Below are 21,845 nucleotides of genomic sequence, written 5' to 3'. Positions count from 1 at the left end.
CGAAAAATGTTTTCAATATAAGTTTTGTAATAAGTGGCAATACAAGGACAATACAAGTGACATAAATGCAAGGAAGTAGAACAGTTGAATGAAAAACATGATACGTTTAATATGTTTAAAAAGTTAGAGAAGTAGCTGGTTTTTATCATAAGAAAACTCCACATACTATAACCGATTCGTCGGGAAAAATGATAATAGACGAACATGAAATTCGAACAACTTGGTGTAATTATATAAGTGAACTGTATAATGATGATAGACCCGAAGAACTGGAGACTTTAGTTGAAGGTGAAGGACCAGAAATACTAAAATCAGAAATACTGCATGCTATAAAGTTAGCAAAGAACAAGAAAGCCATTGGCCCTGATAACATACCGACAAAAATGTTAAAGCTTATAAATGAGGAAAACATTGGAATACTGGTCAAGCTTTTCAATGATGTTTATTCGACTGGTGATATCCCTGAAGATTGGTTAAAGTCCGAATTCATAACACTACCAAAAAAACAACGTCCGAAAAACTGTAGCGATTATAGAATGATTAGCCTTATGAGCCACACTTGGAAAATATTTCTACGCATCATCCACAGTAGAATCAGAGATAAATGTGAAGAAGACCAGGATGAAACACAATTTGGCTTCAGAAATGGACTGGGAACTCGGGACGCCCTCTTTGCACTAAATGTATTACTGCAGAAACGTCGAGATCAAAGGAAAGACGTCTTTGCTGTATTTATTGACTATGAAAAGGTCTTTGATCGAGTACAGCATCACAAATTAATTACAATATTAAAAGATAAAGGAGTTGATAGTCAAGACATACGATTCATAGAAAAGTTATACTGGCGTCAAACAGCGACAGCTCGCATAAACGGAAAATCAACAGAAATTTGTAAAATACAAAGAGGTGTCAGACAGGGTTGTATACTATCTCCACTGTTATTTAATTTATATTCAGATAGAATATTTAAAGAAGCGCTGCATAATTTGGAATGGGGCGTAAAAGTTAATGGAATTCTGATAAATACAATCAGATATGCAGACGATACAGTTATTTTAAGTGATGACATGAATGGATTACAATGCCTTTTAAATGCCATGGATACAGTGGGAAGAGAGTTTGGCCTAAACATAAACTGTTCAAAAACAAAACACATGGTGTTTAGCCGTTTAGCACATCAAGATGCACGATTATATGTTGATGGTCATATAATTCAAAGAGTGTCCAGTTTTAATTATCTTGGTTGCCATATTACTGAACAACTAGATCCAGATCAAGAGATAAAACGTAGAATCGAGATAGAGAGCCTGCACGACATTTTTAAAAATGAAGTCATTCTTCTGTAACGATAACTTGCAACTTCAACTTCGAAAGCGCATGGTTAAATGCTACGTTTGGTCAGTCCTCTTATACGGTGTCGAAGCATGGACATTAAAAATATCCACCATTAATCGTCTGGAGGCCTTTGAAATGTGGCTGTACAGACGTATACTAAAAATTCCATGGACGGCTATGCTGACAAATGTGGCAGTCCTTGAGAGAGCAAATGCTGCTCGCGAGCTGCTTGATAACATCAAATGTAGAAAGATGGCCTATTTTGGACACGTAGTAAGGGGAGACCGATATAATATTCTTCAACTTATTATGATGGGTAAAATCGAAGGACGCAGAGGAATTGGTAGAAAGCAGGGGTCTTGGTTGAAGAATATCAGGGAGTGGACAGGAATGAGGAAAGCTGAGCAACTCTTTAGAATAGCTCAAGACAGAGACAGTTTTGCCATGTTAATCGCCAACGTCAAGGGGACTTGATAGGGCACGTTAAGAAGAAGAAGAATAAGTGACATTATCTGCAGTTTGCATTCAACGACAAAATAAGCTGTGGCAGAAATAGCCATATATTTCGCTACAAAGCTTCTTAATAATCTTTCAAACCATTTTTTTTTGTAATTGGTCGTATTAATGAGAGACCGTGAATTGCCTACAGATCCCATTGTTCGTTTACCATTGTTCCAATATAAGTAAACTGTTTTACTCGGTCCTTTGGTGTATTATTGATAAGCAGTTGGACGTCTCTAATTTAATTTTTGCTGATGACCATAAATTTTGTTTGAGATGTATTTTTGAAAGATTCTAACAAAAAAAACAGATAAGGATGACTAGTAGAAGGTAAACCACTTTAGCGCACTGTGACCTTTGAACTGCGCATTATAAATCGTACGAGCAAACGCTTTGCGCATGTCCATTATTTCGCGAAATGTGATTATGGGTGTGTCAGGGATTCAATGTTGAGAGATAATACATACAATTTTTTAAATCACTTAAAATAGGGGTATGGCAGCATTTACCATATAAAATTCCATAAGAAATCGCTTATATGCCATAATTCTGAAACCAATTCGCCAATGATTTTTGCTTAGTTGAGGAGATATGTTGTGGAATGCAATTTTAGATTCCCCATTTCTCTAATTACATCTTTATCAACCTCTGTTTTGCCTTGCAATTCTTAGAAGGCACATATTAAAGCAAAAATCTGAATTTGGTTTCGATCATTAGAAATCTTCGGATTTCGAGTTTCGAGATTTATAATCAGATGTCGCTATTGTGTCCATATCGAAGCCATTTTAGCGTTGCTTCTATTACGACAGGAAAGATTGTTTTCACGTTCAGAGCATCTGTAAATAGCCGCTCCGATGATTCCTTTTAGGGTAAAATACGTATAAGCGGATATACAGACGCACAATACGTGAAATCAAATCTTAACTGTCTTTCCCTTTCTTTTTTTTTATAAATTTAAGCTATTAGCGGTAGTTTTTATCATTAAAAATAAATTTTTAAAGTGTTGAAATAGTCAACAATTCTAGTTAGAGTATCAGAAAATCATTATTTAATTTATTTGAACCAAATTTCACTATTTTTAACCTTTTTTTATAGATTTTGGCAATCAGGTATAGTTTTTACCCTTAAAAAATAAAAAGTTCCCATTGACATAATACAAATTTTTAAGGTGAAAGTAAGATAATCCCAAATAATTCCAAATTTTTATGCAAATCTGCCTTTTCCGAAAAATGTAAGTGGTTTTGTCCTATTTTCAGCTTCGATTCCTGGAGTAAATATTTTCCGTGCTACAGTTTCGTGTGTGTTATTTTTATTTTGTTATTTTTTCATTATTTGGATATTTGATTGTTTGGATATTTATTTTACATTGAGTTTCTTGATCAGCTTATAACTCCACAACTGTTGTTTTTCGTGGATTTACACGTGAAGAGACATCGATTGCTTAATAGAAACATTTTATTCATAATACATAATTGTTTGGTTGGTACTAAATCATTGTTTTACCGGTCTCATTTCGCTTCGCTAATCTATTCGTTCTAACACAATTTTCCACATTCCTTTTGTTCACCATGATATTTAAATCCCAATTATAAAATTACCCCACATTCTCTGGCAACTTTGGTATTAAAGCCATCCATTACTATAAACATTTCCTCTTTATGAATTGTACATAATTATTCATAATCAGTTAATTAAATTGAAAACACAATCGTAAAACGTGCATATTTCTATCTTTATTCGTTTAAAAGCTCTTGGAAAAGCTTTTTATAGGAACGTTTTTATTTTCAATTTAATTAGCACGAACAGATATTTCATTAATTATTTAATTAAATGGCCAAAGTGTCTTTTTTTATAGGGTAAAAAATTAGTGATCTGTAAAAAACGAAAAATTAGGTCAGAAGAATATTAAAAATGATAAAGGAAAAATTACAAGTATATCGGGAAATTATTTTAATGAACTGCTGAATAAATGGGTGTAAATGAGAACTTTGTGATTAAACATGATGGTACAGAAATTTGATTGGCATGAAGCTACTGGCTAGCAGAGGTCAAACCAAGCAAAAGCAATTGTAACAAATATAGTAGGAGATCCCTTGGGACAATGTCCCTGATGTTATAAGATCTGTAGAGTAGTGTGAAGATAAGTTTGAAACTAAATTAAAATAAGAGTTGAAACTGAATGCAGTTCGGCTAGCTGGGTATGCTTGAGACTGGCCAGTTGATACTCAAGGTAGGGTTAGGCCTATTTGCATACCCTGAGAAAACAGTAAAGAATAGAAAAGATATATATTAACTAAGGAAATATAAGAATAACCAAAACGAACTAAGAGTAAGTACTGACAACAGGAATATAGGAGAGAAGAATGATTTGGGCGCCAGGGAAGATGTTTACTGGACTCTTAGTCTAACAAACACTTTACCTAGTGACTTTATTGCTGCTGCTAACTATGTTTTCTGTAACTAGATATAACCTTATTAAAAAAAAAGAAGGTTGTTTAATTAAATAGATTATTACTTTTAACCCAATTTAATAATAATAAAATAGAAAAACCTGTAAACCGTAATGTACAATTTAACTTAAATACCCTATCATACAAAAACCTATTGATCCCTTTTTTTTACAATATATTTACACCCCCTAATGTGCTAGAAAAATATGAACTTTTATTATGAAGTTTTATTCAATAATTAAAACAAAATTTACTGACAACCAACCTATTTATATATTCAAACAATTATTACCCCTCCCTATATTTAACACAATGTATCAGTTTGACAATTTCTAAGTTGATTCCAATCAGATAACCTGTAGATATATTTCAATTGGTCTGTTCAGAAAGGAACAGATCCAAGATGAATCAGTGACGTTACCAGGGCTGTAAAAATACAAAATGGACCTTTGTGCACAAATGACCTTACAAAGTGTATTAAAATCCACCCCTACCCTGTTATTACTAATACATATATATATATATATATATATATATATATATATATATATATATATATATATATATATATATATGTATATATATTTAAAATATTTAATGACAAAAAAAAAATAAGCAAATGATGTTAAGAAAAAATTGAATGTTATATAGATAATGATACGCAAATATGAATTATGAAAATTGACTAGAATTATTATTAAGTTTTGGTTCGTTCACTCACTAAAAGTTTAAACAATATTTAAGTAACTTATTTTTAAAATAGTACAAAAACAATAAAGAAAATAACCTGACTACTCTCAAGCCGAGAAGGTTCTTCTTCCGGACGCCTTACGCCGCTGGGACTCGTCCGGGTGAAAGCTGTAAGCCCAAACTTGGAGTAGCAGTTCAGTTTGGTGCCTGTCTAGCACCAAACTGAACCGCTACTCCAATACCCGGGAAAAACCCAAAAAAAAACTCCAAACTAACCTAAACTGAAAGCCATTACCCCAAATCCAAAATAATCTTTATTGTATTGACTTTATATTCCTTCTTCCTCCAGCGACTAAAATAAAATCAAAGAAGCTCTCATTAGCTTTATTCAGAGTTGATAAACAAAAAGGCGGTTAGGACAAGAAAAACTAGTCCGAATGATGATAATTAGTGAAGGTTTCGTACACTTTTTGTGACCTTGGAAAATTAATCTAAAACTTTGTATTTATAAAAAAAATGTTGGGATTTTACTATGAATATTTCACTGAAGAACTAAAATTTAACTTATCACGAATATATTATAGGCAAATAGTAATGAAGGATCTCCTTACATTACCGAATTGCTTAGATATTGATGAGAACGTGTACTTAGGAGAATTTCTAACAGAAAGAATTCTGAACGTGATTTGACTGATATAATTAAGGTAAAATTATTGAATAAATGATTTTAATATGAAACTAATAATGGTTAAAAAAACAATGATGTACTTTAATTAAAATGAAACTCACCCAACGCAACAATATTTCAACAATTAAACCAAAATCTTCTTTTCCCAAAACTTCTAATATTTAAAAAAAAACGCCTTTTTTAACTTAAATTCACCTCTGAATAACTTTAAATTTTTTTCTGATAACTTGAACCTCGTGGCGTTGGTCGTTGAAGGATCACTCTTCTGACCCGTTCGAAGGTTAGATATAAAGTAAGCTCTTACACCTTTTAAAATCGTTGGCTTCCGTCAGTTCCAAGCTAAGCGGAAGCGGCAGGTAAGCAATGTGACCAATTGATAAACAATTGATAATACGATTACATGTATAGTTGGTTGCATACCTTACAGGCAGAATTAAGTTAATTTAAATATCTCAGTAACGATAAAGTAATCTTATCGTTACACAATGACGATACTGAATGAAGAGTGTAGTGGGTATTCTTTAAAACACCATACCTTAAAAAAGTTACAGAAACTCAGGAAAATTGTCGTGACATGACGAGTATTGTTGTATATAATCCAATAAGAGAGAACATTTTGCCGGCAATATTTTCGACTGGTTTGAGAAATTAGCAGAAGAACGAGAGCATTCAGTTCTCCTCCTTACTACTGTATTTTTATATATAATATAAGAGCGAAACAGCTGCCTAGACAAAAATAACAAAGTCTATTTGAATAAAACCAGAAGAAAATTTTGCCGCTAAATAATTTTCTCTCGGATTATATTCGACAAGATTATTTTACGAGACAATTAATGCACCATATCAACGAAACCAAACATTTGTCTCTCCATCGCTCTTTGTGCCTTCCAGGGAGCCTTCCACAAATGTTGGGTATATCACTTAGAGATAGAAAACGTAACCAGTGGATCAGAACCAGAACAAAGACAGTAGACGCGATAGAACAAGCAGCAAAACTGAAATGGAAATGGGCTGGACACAATGAACGTCTCCAAGACGGACGATGGAACAATGCCATCGGAAAGTGGCCTCCATACAATATAAAGAAATCAAGAGGCAGAGCACAGATGAGATGGGAAGATGACATCAGGAAACAAGGAGGTCCCACATGGCAGAGAACAGCTCAAGATAGGGAGACCTACATCCAACAATGGAAGGATAGAGCATAGGTTAAAAAAAAATTAACGAAACATTCTTTATTACCCTTTATCTTTATTATTATCTTTATTATTTAGTCACCCAACAGCATAAACGATGGCGATGGAAATCTTATCTCGGAGCCATCAACGATCTTAGAAACATGGAAATCATACATAGAAAAATTATTTGCATCTGACAGGACTGATGATCACCTATATGGAGAAGGAGAAACAGGACCTTCAATCCTTAAATCGGAGATAGAAGATGCCATTGCAGCACTAAAAAACAATAAGTCAGCAGGTCCGGACAATGTACCCTGCGAAATATTAAAGATCCTATGTAAATCAGACAAACAGTTCCTTGATAATCTAGTTGAACTTTTTAACAACATATATAATAGCGGTAAAATCCCGGAGAACTGGCTGCAGTCAACATTTATTACAATCCCGAAGAAACCAAAGGCCCAGATCTGTGATGACTACCGGCTTATAAGCTTGATTAATCATGTCACTAAAGCGTTCACTAAGATCATTCATAGAAGAATATATGATAAATGTGAGTCAAATATTGATAGATCGCAGTTTGGCTTTCGGAAAGCACTTGGAACTAGAGAAGCAATTTTCGCTCTCCAGGTGCTTATACAGCGGTGTAGAGACGTTGATAAGGACGTGTATTTGTGCTTTGTGGATTTTAGAAAAGCATTTGACAATGTCAATCATGAACAATTGATAGATATTCTGCGAAAGACAGGTATTGACGACAAGGACATTCGAATTGTGGCAAACCTATACTGGGGTCAAACAGCAAGAGCAAAAATTGGCAACGAACTCACTAAAAGTGTGCAGATCAAAAGAGGTGTCCGTCAGGGTTGTATATTATCCCCACTCCTATTAAATATTTATTCCGAAGAAATATTTAATAAATGTATGGAAAATGCAAATGAGGGCATAAAAATAAACGGCGAGTTAACAAACAATATAAGATATGCCGACGACATGGTGATCCTTGCCAGTACCATAGACGAATTACAGCAGGTAATGAAAAGAGTTTATTCAGTTAGTGAGGAATACGGCCTGAGCCTCAACTTCAAGAAGACAAAGTGGATGCTGATAAGCAGGAAGCAACAGCCTGCTCGACAGTTACGGATAAGTAACATACTAATTGACCATGTAGAATCTTATGTGTACCTTGGCACCAACGTAAATGCAAAATGGGAACAGGCCACAGAAATTAAGGCGAGAATAGAACGAGCTAGAGCAGCATTTAGCAATATGAAAAAGCTCCTCATAAGCAGGGATTTGTCTCTTCCCCTAAAACTACGTCTAGTTAAATGCTACATTTTTCCGATCTTACTGTATGGTGTGGAGGCCTGGACGCTGACGGAGACGCTCACGAGAAAACTAGAAGCATTCGAAATGTGGGTGTACCGACGCATTCTCCGTATATCCTGGACCGAACATGTCACCAACACAGAGGTAATCCAAAGAATCGGAAAGGAGAAAGAAATCGTGAATACAATTAAACAAAGAAAGCTTGAATATCTAGGCCACATATTGAGACACGATAAGTACCGTCTACTGCAATTGATTGTCCAGGTCTCCATAGCTGGACAGCGTAATTCCAATGTATTTTATTTCCATTACTTGTTCAATACTGATGCCATTAATTTCTATTTTACATCTGGTTGGTTCTTTGCTGATTATTACTATTTTGGTTTTCTGATATAAGATTGTCATACTAAATTCTTTTGCTCTTATGCTAAATCTGTGGTAAATCAGTTATTGCAGACTATCTTCATCTTGGGCTATCAATATTGCATCGTCTGCGTAACAGAGTATTTTTATTTCTTTATTTCCCATTCTGGATCCTCTTCTTTTGCTTTTGATGATTTCATCCATGATTAAATTAAAGTACATAGGGTCCAATGAGTCTCCAGGTCTTATTCCACTGTCTATTTCTATAGGTTCTGTAAGTTGTTCATCTATTCTGATTCTGACTTTTATTTTTTTTGTTTTAGCGGAAGCTTTCGATAGTTTGTATATTATTTAGGGGAACGTCTCTATTATACAAAAGATGTATTAAATCTTTGAGTCTTACTCTGTCAAATGCTTTCTTTAAGTCAATCAGGCACATACTTGTTGGTATATTATACTCTAGTAATTTTTCAGTAATTTGCTTTATAACAAATATTGCATCTGTACACGATCTTCCACTACGAAAACCCTGTTGTTCATCTACTAAACTTATCCTCTGATTCATTTAACATTGATTGATTTAACAAAATATCTTGTAGCAAATTGACCATTGACAATTTTCTTGGCAGTGGAACAGAGTCACATATATCTTAGAGTTTGGTTAGGCTTCTGCTTTTGAATTCTATTCTTTTGTGCTTCTGTGAATAGTTTATAGTTAACAGGTCGGCTCGGATCTTTCGTTTGAGTTCTACTCCGATTGGTTTTGTTAATCAATAGTTAAGTTGAGTTGAATTTGGGACTTCGTCTGTTTACCAGTTTTCATTTTGAGGTCTCGTGCGATTGTCTTGTTTGGAATATACTATGACGCATTAGTTATTATTCGAAGGAATTTCGATTGTATTCTTTTATGAATGTCGATACTGGATATAGCTGCTGTTCCCCATAGTTGAATTCCGTAAGTCCAAATGACTTTGTTAAAGTCCAACTCCGTAAATCCAAATGACTACTAGAATAACTTGATATGTCAAAACTTTAAACTTTGTTGGCGATTGACAGTTTTTACTTCTGGCCTATTAACTAGTGTAGTTTGCTGAGTTTAAGGTCCAGCTGTTTCTGCTTCGTAAATATATGTTTTCTTCATGTAAGTCTGCGATAAAAAATACATGGAAAACAGGCTAATAGGTTTGTAGGATTATATTTCATTCCGGGAATTTTTAAGTTTTGAAATTAGGATAATTTGGGATAATTTCCAAAATAGGGGACAAATATCCTTTTCTTAGCACGACCTTATACAGTTGTGTAATAATTATTTATAACAAACCAAGAGATCTTTATAGCAGTTAATTACATACGTTAAAGTGCCACGATGATGGCCAGTCTCCAAAAGAAGATGGGAGGCGAAAAAGAAGAATAAGAAATTAAAAGTAAAGTTAAAAAATAAATGAAGTTATATATATATATATATATATATATATATATATATATATATATATATATATATATATATATATATATATATAATCAATAACCCTTCTACCGTAAGGTGTTGGGTGTAAAGTCTCTTTTTAGGTTTCATATACAAACTTCCTCCAATTCTTCTTGTTGCTTGCCAATTTCTTCGCTTGCTCCTTGGTGACTCCTCTCCTGTCTAGGATGGCGGCAATTTCATCGTCCCAGGTCTTCATGGGTCTGCCCCTCGGTCTTTTCAAGGTTCTTCTCGCTTCCCACACTTGTTTCACTTGGCTTTTTTTATCCATCCTTACCATGTGGCCGTACCATCTCAGTTGGGCTTCTTCGATTTTCTTCTCTATTGATTGGACTTTAAGGCGTTCTCTTATTTCATCGTTCCGTATCCTGTCCATTCTGGTCACCCCTAGTACTCTTCTTAGATACTTCATTGTTATACTTTGCAGTTTATTTTTTAGTCTGGTGGTGAGCGTCCAGCTTTCAGATCCAAATGTTAAGATAGGTACAAAAACTGTGTTGTAGATAGCTATCTTTGCTTTTTGGGATACTTCTTTTTTCGATAGGAATGTGCTCTTAATTGCGTGGTATATCCGGGAAGCGTTTGCTATTCGATTGTTTATCTCTGCTTCTTTGTGTACCCCTACTCTCTAGTTGCACTCCCAGGTATTTAAAGGTTTCGACTTGTTCTAAAGTATAGTTATTGATTTTAATGTTTGTATGTTGGTCTGTTTTCCCACATACCATGACCTTGGTTTTACTTTCATTAATTCTCAGGTTACGTTTTTCGAGTTTATCTCTCCATATCTGGAGGTTACTCTTAAGTGCGTCCTCGTTTCTTCCAAATATGACGAGGTCATCTGCAAATGCGCACTCCGCTATCTGTATCATTTCCAGGTTTCTATGTCCAACAAATATTCTCGATGTTTCTTCTCTAGTTTCTTTTATTACATCATCTAGTACAATATTGAACAGGATGGGGCCTAGTACACCTCCTTGTCGTAAGCCATCATTGACTCTAAACTCTTCTGATTCCATATTATCTGTTCTTACTCTGTTTCTTGTGTTCTTGTATAGGCTCATAATAGCTTTTCTGAGTTTGCTGTCTACTTCTCTGTTTCTTAGGCTTTTGTCTATTTCGGTTCGCGGGGTTCTATCAAATGCTTTTTTGAGGTCTATGAAGGCTTGGTATAGTTCCGTGCTTGTATTTCGTGCATTTTGTATTAGATGCTTGAGTGTAAAAACATGGTCATGGATGCTTCTTCCCTTCCTGGAACCGCTCTGTGACTGCTCCAGCTTATCGTCTACTTCTTGTAGTAGTCTTTTCTCCAGTACTCGTTCGTAAACTTTGAAAGGGATACTCAGGAGAATTATACCTCTGTAGTTGCTGCATTCTCGTCTGTCACCTTTTTTGAAAATGGGTAGAATAACGCCCACTTCCCAGTCTTTTGGGATCTTGTTCTCATTCCATGCTTTATTGCAAACTTTTCTAAGCATTTCATTTCCATTTTCTCCCATATTTTTTAGCATTTCCGCAGTTATCTTATCATAGCCAGCTGCCTTTCCTCTTTTGAGCCTGAGTATTATTTCTCTTATTTCTTCTATTGTTATTTCGTTTTGGTTTGGGTTCTCATATGGGTTTTCTTCAGTGTTGTCTATTTCATTATTATAGTCTTTTTGAGTCAGAAGGTCTTCGAAATATTCTCTCTACCTCTTCATAATATTTTCGTTCTCGCAGAGGATGTGGCCATCTTTGTTTTTAATTTGTTTTGGTGTTTGTTGTCTGTTCTCTGTTCTTAAGCTTCTCAGAGTTTTGTAAAATAGTTTTTGGTTAGTGTGGTAGTCCTTCTCCAGCTTATTCCCAAAATCCTCCCAGCTTTTCTTTTTTGCTTTAATCACCATGTCTTTTACTTTTGCCCTCTGTTGCTTATATTTTTGATAGCTTTCTGCATTCTGGTTCCCTAGATATTTCTTCCACGCTAACTTCTTGGATTTGACCTCTTCTTTTATTTCATTACTCCACCAATTCGTACATTGTCTGTTTTTATTGATTTTAGCTATTCCACAGATTTGCTTGCCCCCATCTAAGAGGAATTCTTTAAGTTTTTGCCAAGTTTCTTCTAAGCCATAGTTCTGGTTTAAGTGCTTTTGTAGACTATTATTCACATAGCTTTTGTATTTCTGTGCTACTTTCTTATCTGCTAACTTGTATGACCTAATAACTACGTTGGTGCGATTTCTTGGGGTTGTGTCTCTTTTTCTTGGTACCTTCTGCGTGCGTTTTTGTTCCACACCGATATTAGTTCGGGATACTACCAGATAATGGTCGCTATATATTTCTGCTCCCCTTCTGACTCTGACATCTTTAATACATTGTCTTAAAGGTCTGTTTACCAATACATAGTCAATAATGGACTTTTCTCCTCTACTCTTGACTTCTCTGGTATATTTGTGCACATCTTTGTGTTGAAAAAACGAATTCATAATTATCAGGTCATTCTCTCTACAAAAGTCTATAATTCGTTGACCATTATTGTTTCTTACTTGTTCTCCGTGTTGTCCTAGTACATCCGAGGATTCTTGGTCTTTTACGCCTACTCTACCATTGAGATCGCCAATTATTATTATGTTACTTTCTGCACTATCTATGATCTCCGTCGCCTTTTCCCAAAAAATTTCCTTGGTGTTCGCTCTTTCGGTATCTTTTGGTCCATATATAACAAAGATGTTGACTGGTTTCTTCTCTTCGGTTGCCATTCTAATTTTTAGGATCCTTTCGGTAATACATTCCCAATCTTTAATGCTACTAGTCAAGTTTCTATTGATGAGACAACCAACTCCTTCACGTGCTCTTTCTGACGGGGGTACTCCACTGAGTATTAAAAAATGGCCATTTCCAGAAACTGTGTGCTGTTACATTTTCTTTTGGTCTCTGTGATTCCTAGTATGTCTATTTTAGCCTTATTAAATTCTTCTACAAGTTCAGCCTCCTTGCCGTTGAGACCTCTTACGTTCCATGTTCCTATTTTCCATCCTTCAGGTATTCTGGTTTTTTGAGTTAATGAAGTTGATACTTTTAATAAACCTGCACAAAAAAATTTTTGTTATATATTAAAAAAATAATTCGCTTAATTTTTCAGATATAATGTATCCACATTTATTCACAAAAAAATGTAATATTTATTTATTTGCATGGTTGATGCGAATAATTGACAATAATAAATAAATGTTAACTGGTATGTATATTTCATTTTAAATATTTATTTTTATAATAACATTTCTTTGATGAAACATTACAATGAAAATACAATGATTAATATCAATTTTATTAACAAATATTCTAGTAATTAAAATAAAACCGATCTCGTTATTGGTATAACGATGTATTAAATTTAAAATATTGTTTTAAAATTTAAATGAATGTAATATATAAAATAATAACACAATTATTTAAATGAAAAATAGTTATAGTCAACGAAAAATGCCGAAATAATCCAAATATATATTTAAACTTCCCTCCTAATATACTAATATTAGATATTTACTATTTTTATTGGGAATCGACTACAATGTTAGTTTAAAATTTTGACGATACAAAAGTCTGTCAAGTACTAACAATATACGAAAAAGAAAATATAGAGTTTTAATACCTGTTTCCTAAAGCAACAGGTGTTAATACCTGTTTCCCAGACCTCTGGTCTCAAGCAATAACCATTCCCATTATTAAGCTAAACAAACCAAAGAATAATGGTACCCTTCCTTACCGACTTATCTCTCTTACATGGTGCATCTGCAAGATCCTAAAAAAATTAAAACTTTCGCCTTATATGGTACTTAGAAAATAATCATTTCCCTACTCCCGTACAAAGTGGTTTTCGAAGAGGTAGATCCACATTAAACAATCACGTTGCATTACAAACTTCAATTAATGAAGCTTTTGCAAATAACCAAAAACTAATAGCAATGATTTTTGATATACAACGAGCCTACGATATAGCACGGAGGCACTGTATTCTACAAACGTTCAAAGACAATGAAATAGATTGAACCCCTCTTAGAAAGAATAAAGCTCACAACTTTCGATAGGAATCAACTCAATGTATCGCTAAATATAAATGCAAACTTTTCCCCATAGACAAGCTACCCATTAACTATTGACTTAACAGTTACAAAGTGTCCCCTAATCTTAAAAAAGAGTAAGACGATAAAGCGCATTATCACAACAGACTCACTAAATGCAGTACTGGGATTGAAAAAAAATATTTACCAATAATCCTCTTTTAAAGACTATTAAAAACGAACTAGAAACATTCTGTTCATTATGAAAGAAATCGGCTTTTATTTGGGTACCTGCACAATGAACACAATGTTCAGATTACCAAACTGTAGATTGTACACGTGGACATCACCAAGGGATAATGCAGACAACATCGTCAGGAATCAAATCGATTATATACTAATCAGAAGCCGGTTTAAAAACTCCATCACGTCTACAAAAATCTATCCAGGCACTGATATAAAATCGGATTACAATCCGGTGGTGGCTGTAGTAAATATAAGATTCAAGAAACTACAGAAAAGTGCAGTTAAACAAAAGATAGACGTTAAGCAACTGAAAAACGCAACTATACTGGAAAGGACAAGAGAACAGGTAAACAACAATCTTAGAAACATCGCTGCAAAAAATAGGAACACAGGCAATGTAGAGAATAAATGGATGGAGATAGAAAAGGCCCTTATGACAGCTGGTGAAGGCTACTTAGCTCCAAGCAAAATTAAGAAAAAGGAATAGATGACAAACGAAATTTTGCATTTCATGGAGGAAAGGCGAAGAAATAAAACCAACAGGACAAAATACAAAGAAGTGAACCGTGAAATTAACAAAAAATTAGAAAAACCAAAGAGAACTGGGTTCTGGACAACTGCAAGGAAATAGAAGAATATGATAGAAAGTACGATAGCTTTAACATGCATAAAAAGATCAAGGAAATAACAGGTAAAAATGTGAAACAAGCATCCGTAGTAAAGGACAAAAAAGGTAAAATAATTACAGATTTAAATGAAAAACTGCCAAGATGGACAGAATACATTGAAGAACTTTTGCAGACGAAAGACCAGAAATAGCAGTGGCAGAACCCACAGACGACACAACAGGGCCTGAAATCCTAAAAAGCGAGGTAGAATATGCTATAAGGTACACAAAAGGGGGTAAAGCTGCAGGACCAGATGAAATTGCTGTAGAATTGTTGAAACTAATAGACGATGACGCACTTGAAATAATGGTGAACCTCTTTAACACAATTTATAGAACAGGAATCATACCAAAGAAATGGCTCTCTTTTGTCACAATCCCGAAGACGAATAACGCCAGAGGGTGTTTAGACCACAGAACTATAGCATTGATGAGCCACACACTAAAAGTATTTTTAAAAATAATTCACAAAATAATATTTAATAAATAAAAGAGGACATAAGCGCCACACAGTTTGGATTCAGAGGTGGACTGGGAACACGGGAAGCTTTGTTTGGTCTGAGTGTGTTAACGCAAAGATGTTTGGATGTAAACCAAGACCCCTACGTAGGTTTCATAGATTTTGAGAAGGCCTTCGATAAAGTCAGACACCAAAAGCTGTATGAAATCCTAAGAAGCGAAAACATCGACAGTCGCGACATCAACCTCATATCCAGGTTGTACTAGGGCCAAACAGCAAAAATCAAAGTTGATAATAAGTTAACCGAAGAAATTGAGATTCGTCGAGGTGTGCGTCAGGATTGTGTGCTTTCTCCACTATTATTTAATATATATATATATATATATATATATATATATATATATATATATATATATATATATATATATATATATATATATATTGTCATACTTTTTCTTTCCCAACCAAAGAAAAATAAATAAAATATCCATCGGAATAAAATTTTAAGAAATCATTATAAACAAAAATGTATATATTAATTTAAGATAAGATTTAGTGTAGATAAGAATAGAAATTTGTTTGGCAAACGACCTGTTTCCGTTGCAAACAAAATTATCAAAAAAACCTTTGTTTAGAATTAGAAGACATTTTACCTGTAAGTTAATCTCTTCATTGTTTGTAGAGTCGAGTATTAAATGACCATATTCTAATCTTTTGAAATATGTATAAATGATGTATTAAAAAAAACCAATTTTAAAGTAAGCTATTTAGTTTTCTCTGAAACCGAAATTAGGCTTTTCCAATATCATAGTAAACACAATTTAAGCTTTTTGATTGGATGGTCGTTTTTAAATGGGAATTTGGGGAGTCGATGATGAGAGAGGAGAAGTCAGTCATATTTTGGTCATCGAAAGGAAACAGTCGTGTGTCTCAAGATAGGGTGTGGTTCGTGAGTTTGGATACCGGCGTAACGAAAAGAAGTGAATAGTTTGAAGAAGGAGATAACAAGTAGATTAAAAGAGGTCCTTGTATCTACCGTGGGCATTTTTATAAAGTATATGTGAAAGTATTCTTACGGCATCAAGTTGACAAAAGGAGGTCCTGGTGTCATAAATAAGTAGCGGAGTTTGGAGAAGTGAATCAGGTGTTTTTTGTGTAGTCTGCAGGAGGTTTGCAGAGACGTAAAGAAGGAGCCGAGGTGCCAAAAAAGGGAGATCACATCTTTGAGGAGACTGGACTTTTCTGGGTATGTTCCAACATACAACTCAAGAAGAAAATAAACTGTAAGTGTTTGTACAATTGAATTTTATATCTGTGAAGGATCGTTTCGACATCATGGTCTTTAGCATTCAAATTTAAGAATTGAGGTTTTGTTAGGCTAATCAAAAGTTTAAAGTTTTGTGGTTTCTTTTTTTCAAGTAAAGAAAATTTTAAGTAAAATTGGTTTTTCACGTAATATAAATGTATGTAGCTTTATAATCTTATTATCATAATAATTTGATTTATTTTCTTGTATGCTGATTGATAAGATAACGACAGAATTTAATAATTGTTTTATTCGTTCATATAAAATAAAGAAACGTAAATCTTTGTAATATAATATATTTGTATTATTATCCTTTCTTCTCTAACCCGATAAAAGACAACTAGAAAATCTTTTGAATCCATCGAACACAGGTAATATAAGGATTATTTTACTTTTGATAACAGATAAGTTATAATTTTTTTATTGGCTCAATAAACTAAGTTTGAACTCAAAATAAACAATCATAACAATATATATATATATACCAAAACATTGGTATAAATATTAATAAAAGAGTTAATTAACAATATACGATACGCTGATGACACGCTAATAGTAACAGATAACCTAGCAAATTTACAGTTTTTGATGGAAAACATAAACACCCATACCAATAAGTATGATCTAAAACTGAACATCAAAAAGACTAAATTCATGATTGTAACAAAGAAGCTATACACCAATGTGAATTTAACCATAAATAATCAGCCAGTTGAAAGAGTTACGTCCTACAAATATTTAGGGGTTTGTTTAACTGATACTAATGACCAGACAAGAGAAATCAAGAGGCGAATAGACATAGCGAGACAATCGTTTGTCAAAATGAAAAAGTTCCTATGCAGCCTGGACATAAATATAAACTTAAGAAGGAGAATGTTAAGGTGCTATGTTTTCTCCGTTCTGCTATACGGCATGGAAGCCTGGACACTGAAAAAGATAAACATCAAAAACATTGAGGGATTCGAGATGTGGTGTTACAGGAGAATGTGGAAACTACCATGGACAGAAAGAGTAACAAATCAAGATGTTCTGCTGAAGATGGGGAAGAAATGCGAAGTCATAAAAACCATACAAACGAAAAAACTGCAATATCTGGGCCACATGATGAGAGGAGAAAAGTACTCTCTGTACCTCCGATAGGAGACGGTAGGAGACTGCAAGAAGAAGACATACAGGTATCTACGGAAACGAAAAAGTAGATCAACTGACAAACAGAAGTCGAATAAGCTCAAACTACACTACAAAGTTTAAAACATATCCTTACATATTAAATACAAATTTAAATATAATCTGCCCGTGGATCTGCCGATATAAACACTGTGGTGGACAATTTTAATTCACAAATAAACATTTGGAAAAGTATGTATCTTTATTAGTTTATGAGTTATAATCATATAAACAATTATTTTGTTAATAACAATTTCCTGCCCAAAAATTCGGATTATCATGTTAAAAATATGGATTCAGCAAGTCATCATACATGAACATCAGTTATAAAATGTCATGGAGTTCAATCGGCCACGAAATCCTCTGTGCCCCTAGACTAATAAAGAAGAAAATTTAACTAATATAACACCTTGTATCATTAACTAAGTAGTATAAGGTTCATGTTGCAAAATTCATTAATTAAAGAAAATCTCTCGAAACTTGCAAGCTTTAACAAAAACTACGATCCCTAAAGAAAGAGATTTGAGATCTTATTAAAATGAACCTAAAACGAACTCGGCGTTTTCCACGTACACCTTATCTAAGTTATATAATTTGAAGTTTCTCTCCCAAAAACTCACATTGTATAATCCCGTTGCTTATCCCACAGCAATAAAGTAACGTGTACTATCGTCAACAAATAGCAAGTCTTATCGAATCTTCCAACTACGGAAAGTTTTATAAGTTCAGTTGAAATTTACATCTGAAACAATAAAAGGGAAGTTTTATTATTCATCTTTGGTATATATGAGTTTGTAAACTTTCGTAGTGATTTCTATTTCTATTTGTAGTTTCAGTTAGGCGTTTTAGTCTAGATTTAATATTAAATAGTCTAATTAAGTAATCTTTTTACAGTATACACTATACTGAAATCACAGGAAAACAATTACGGGACACTTCCCTAAATCTAATCAGATATTTTACCATTAACTGCCGTTTGGGGGAATCGAGTTCTTATTTACAAATTTCAACAATAATATATATATATATATATATTCTTGGGCTTAGGTTCATAAAAAAATTTTGATTTGATACTAAGACATTTTCATATATTTTTTCGACGTTTCGGTAGGAAATCCATGCCTTTTTCAAGAAGTAATATTGACTAAAAAAAAAAAACATTTTATGACAGACATAATACGGTTTAAAAGTTAAACTTTTGACTTACCAAGCATGTAAAAATTCGGTACCAACAAGTAGACGTCACAATTAAAATAATATTAAAAACATAGGACATACCCACTAAGTCACTACATTTAAAATGTATTTTAAATCTAATGTGTTGTTTATTGATGTTAGTTTATCGTTTAAACAATCAGTTATTTTAACATCATAGGCGTTCTGAGATTGTCTTTTTATGTGTTTTTAAATTAAGTTAAAATATATTTTGTTCAAATTTTTGACATATTTTTTATCATTTATTGCATTATTATTTTTTTTTATTTGTATAGATAGTATAGATAGTATTTTTTATATTTGTTTTTTTAGTCAATATTACTTCTTAAAAAAGGCATGGATTTCCTGACGAAAGGTCGAAAAAAATATATGAAAATGTCTAGTATCAAATCAAAATTTTTTTATGAACCTAAGCCCAAGAAAATCCACTAAAAAAATATATATTAAGGTTCAAAAACTAAACTCAAACTATATATATATATATATATATATATATATATATATATATATATATATATATATATATATATATATATATATATCTTTAAGGTATATGACCGTTTAATTTAATATAAAAAAATGTGCACTCGTAAGTGAATGGGATGTTTTCGGTCAATTTGGAGATAGAAAAGACAAGAGTTGTGCTACTTTATCTTTATTGAAGACGTTTCGCCTATTGTTCAATAAGCATCATCAGTTCATCTAAAAGAGTGTTATTAGCGATACATCTAATATGAAAAAACAATTAAGTAAATGATCTTACCTTTAAAAGATCTGTAGCATTACAATGTTGTTATTGCAAAGAAACATCAAAAAATTAATATAATAAATATAACAGCAAAAAATATAGAAACATAGAACGCTGGAAGATTCCCAATTTAACTAATTTGTTTTAAATTTCACTTTTGAAAACATTGATTGATTAAATCTATCAAAAAATATAATTGTCAATTTTGAATTGTTATATAAACAACGGCACGGCTAGGGTTCTTGACTTTTATGATCATATCATGAAAATGAAGTATTTGAAAGCTCGACTGTCAGAAATGACAATCAGCTGGTGAGATTGAAGGAAAAGTTTTATATATGTCAACATAAATGTTATGATATAATAAAAGAAGTTGAAGAAGAAAACAATAATTAAAAGTAGAATACGGAAGAATCAATTTTGTAGTATTAGTGCATGGTAAATTTGGCTTAAGTTGCTGATATCAGTTCTCTTATTTAATGCATTAGGTTGTTTCAAAATATGACACATCTCCATAAATTGTCTCTTATTAAGGTTACGTTCTCTACAGAGAATTCTAACATCATCAAAATTAACAGTATGTTTGGTGTTGATTGCATGTTCTGCAAGGGCACAAGTATGTTTAGAAAGTTTAATGTCACTACGATGTGAAGTAAGGCGTCCTTTAAGGGAACGGCCAGTCTGACCAATATAACATGCATCACATTCAGAACAGGGTATGTGATAGACTACATTCACTTGTTCCAAAAAGGAAAGAGGTGTTTTAATTTTAGAAAACAAGTTCCTGACAGTCTTAGCATTATTGATAGCAATCTTAACCGGGATATTGTTCTGGTTGTACAATTTAATAAGCTTTTCAGTAACATATGGGAAATAGGGTAGTGAAGAGTAATGGGTGGTGGAAGTTGCAATGTTAGGAGAAAGTAGAGTACTGTTGTTCATAATATTATTAGAAATCATTCTTAGTTGATCACCATCAGGTAAATCATCAATAGAAGACCCAAAACTTGTTTGAAAAAGGTATTTATTTATGAGAGATGTAGGGTAAGAATTGTCAGATAGTATATTTCTGAGTAACAAAAGAGAATCCCTTTTGTTATCAGGATGTGTTAACTATGTAGCCTACAGCTGAGTGCTTTTATGAGATTTATTTTGTATTTGAACGGATGGCAAGAATGATAGTTAAGAAACCTATTACTAGCCATAGGTTTCCTGTACCAACTTGTAGTTAGTGTATTGTCACTATTTCTAAAGACACGCATGTCTAAGAAAGGAATACTATTGTTAGAAGGATCCTCAAGTTCATAAGTAAACTGTAAGTGAGGATCAAAACCATTAAAAATCGATAAGGTAGACTCTACTTTGTCAGGGAGTAAGGCTAACAAAAGGTCATCAAAGTACCGTTTAACAAAAGGGATATGGAAATCTATAAGACCCAAACATTCAGATATTAAGTCATCAAGGACAAAGTTAACAAGGATGGGAGATATGGATGAACCCATTGGTGTACCAAAAATTTGTAAGTAATATTTATCATTGAAAACCAAAAAATTAGTGTCAAACACCAATTGCAAAAGCTCTGCCAACACGTCCCAGGAAACGGGGGAGTTTAGTTGGATAGTGTTCCAATGATTACTTAAAGAAGTGAGAACACTAGAAAAAGGAAGGTTAGTGAAAAGTGATACTACATCAAAGCTCACCAAAATGTAATTAACTGGTAGTTTGAAATTGTTAATAAATGCACTAAATTGAAAAGAATCAAAAATATTATAAGAATTGTGATAATCATAGGATTTAGATAGAATATCAGTTAGAAATTTAGCAATGTGTATATTTGGTGAATTGATAGAAGAAACAATAGGTCTCATACTAAGAGTTGGTTTATGTATTTTAGGTAAACAGTAAAATCTCGGTGAATAACCATCATAGTTATGCAGAGATTTAGCTATGGTTTGGTTTATGACCTTAATATTCTT

General features: G+C 33.1%; 2 protein-coding genes across 3 annotated transcripts in view; both read right to left on the bottom strand.

Annotated features, from left to right (window-relative positions):
• The window catches only part of LOC140451432 (somatostatin receptor type 2-like), a 1,059,667-nt gene that overhangs the window by 238,166 nt on the left and 799,656 nt on the right, over positions 1 to 21,845 (bottom strand). The window lies entirely within an intron of this gene.
• Positions 9,634 to 12,758, bottom strand: LOC140451324 (uncharacterized). Its single transcript, XM_072545071.1, has 2 exons — positions 11,913 to 12,758; positions 9,634 to 9,684 (listed from the first exon to the last, which is right to left on the bottom strand). The coding sequence occupies exons 1-2, from the start codon at positions 12,756 to 12,758 to the stop codon at positions 9,634 to 9,636; spliced, it is 897 nt and encodes a 298-aa protein (XP_072401172.1).

The sequence above is a fragment of the Diabrotica undecimpunctata genome, chromosome 9, assembly GCF_040954645.1.
Source record: "Diabrotica undecimpunctata isolate CICGRU chromosome 9, icDiaUnde3, whole genome shotgun sequence".
NCBI lineage: Eukaryota > Metazoa > Arthropoda > Insecta > Coleoptera > Chrysomelidae > Diabrotica > Diabrotica undecimpunctata.
Note: the sequence above shows the minus strand (reverse complement) of the source record. Positions and strands in the feature narration are given on the sequence as shown.

What these genes read in the sequence shown, in the direction of transcription:
- LOC140451324 (XM_072545071.1), bottom strand. Translation starts at nt 12,758, where the DNA reads ATGGCAACCGAAGAGAAGAAACCAGTCAACATCTTTGTTATATATGGA. An exon ending in ATAAGCAACAGAGGGCAAAA is followed by an intron (nt 9,685 to 11,912) that starts GTAAAAGACATG and finishes TTTTTATCGCAG; the next exon opens with ACTTACATGAAGAAAACATA.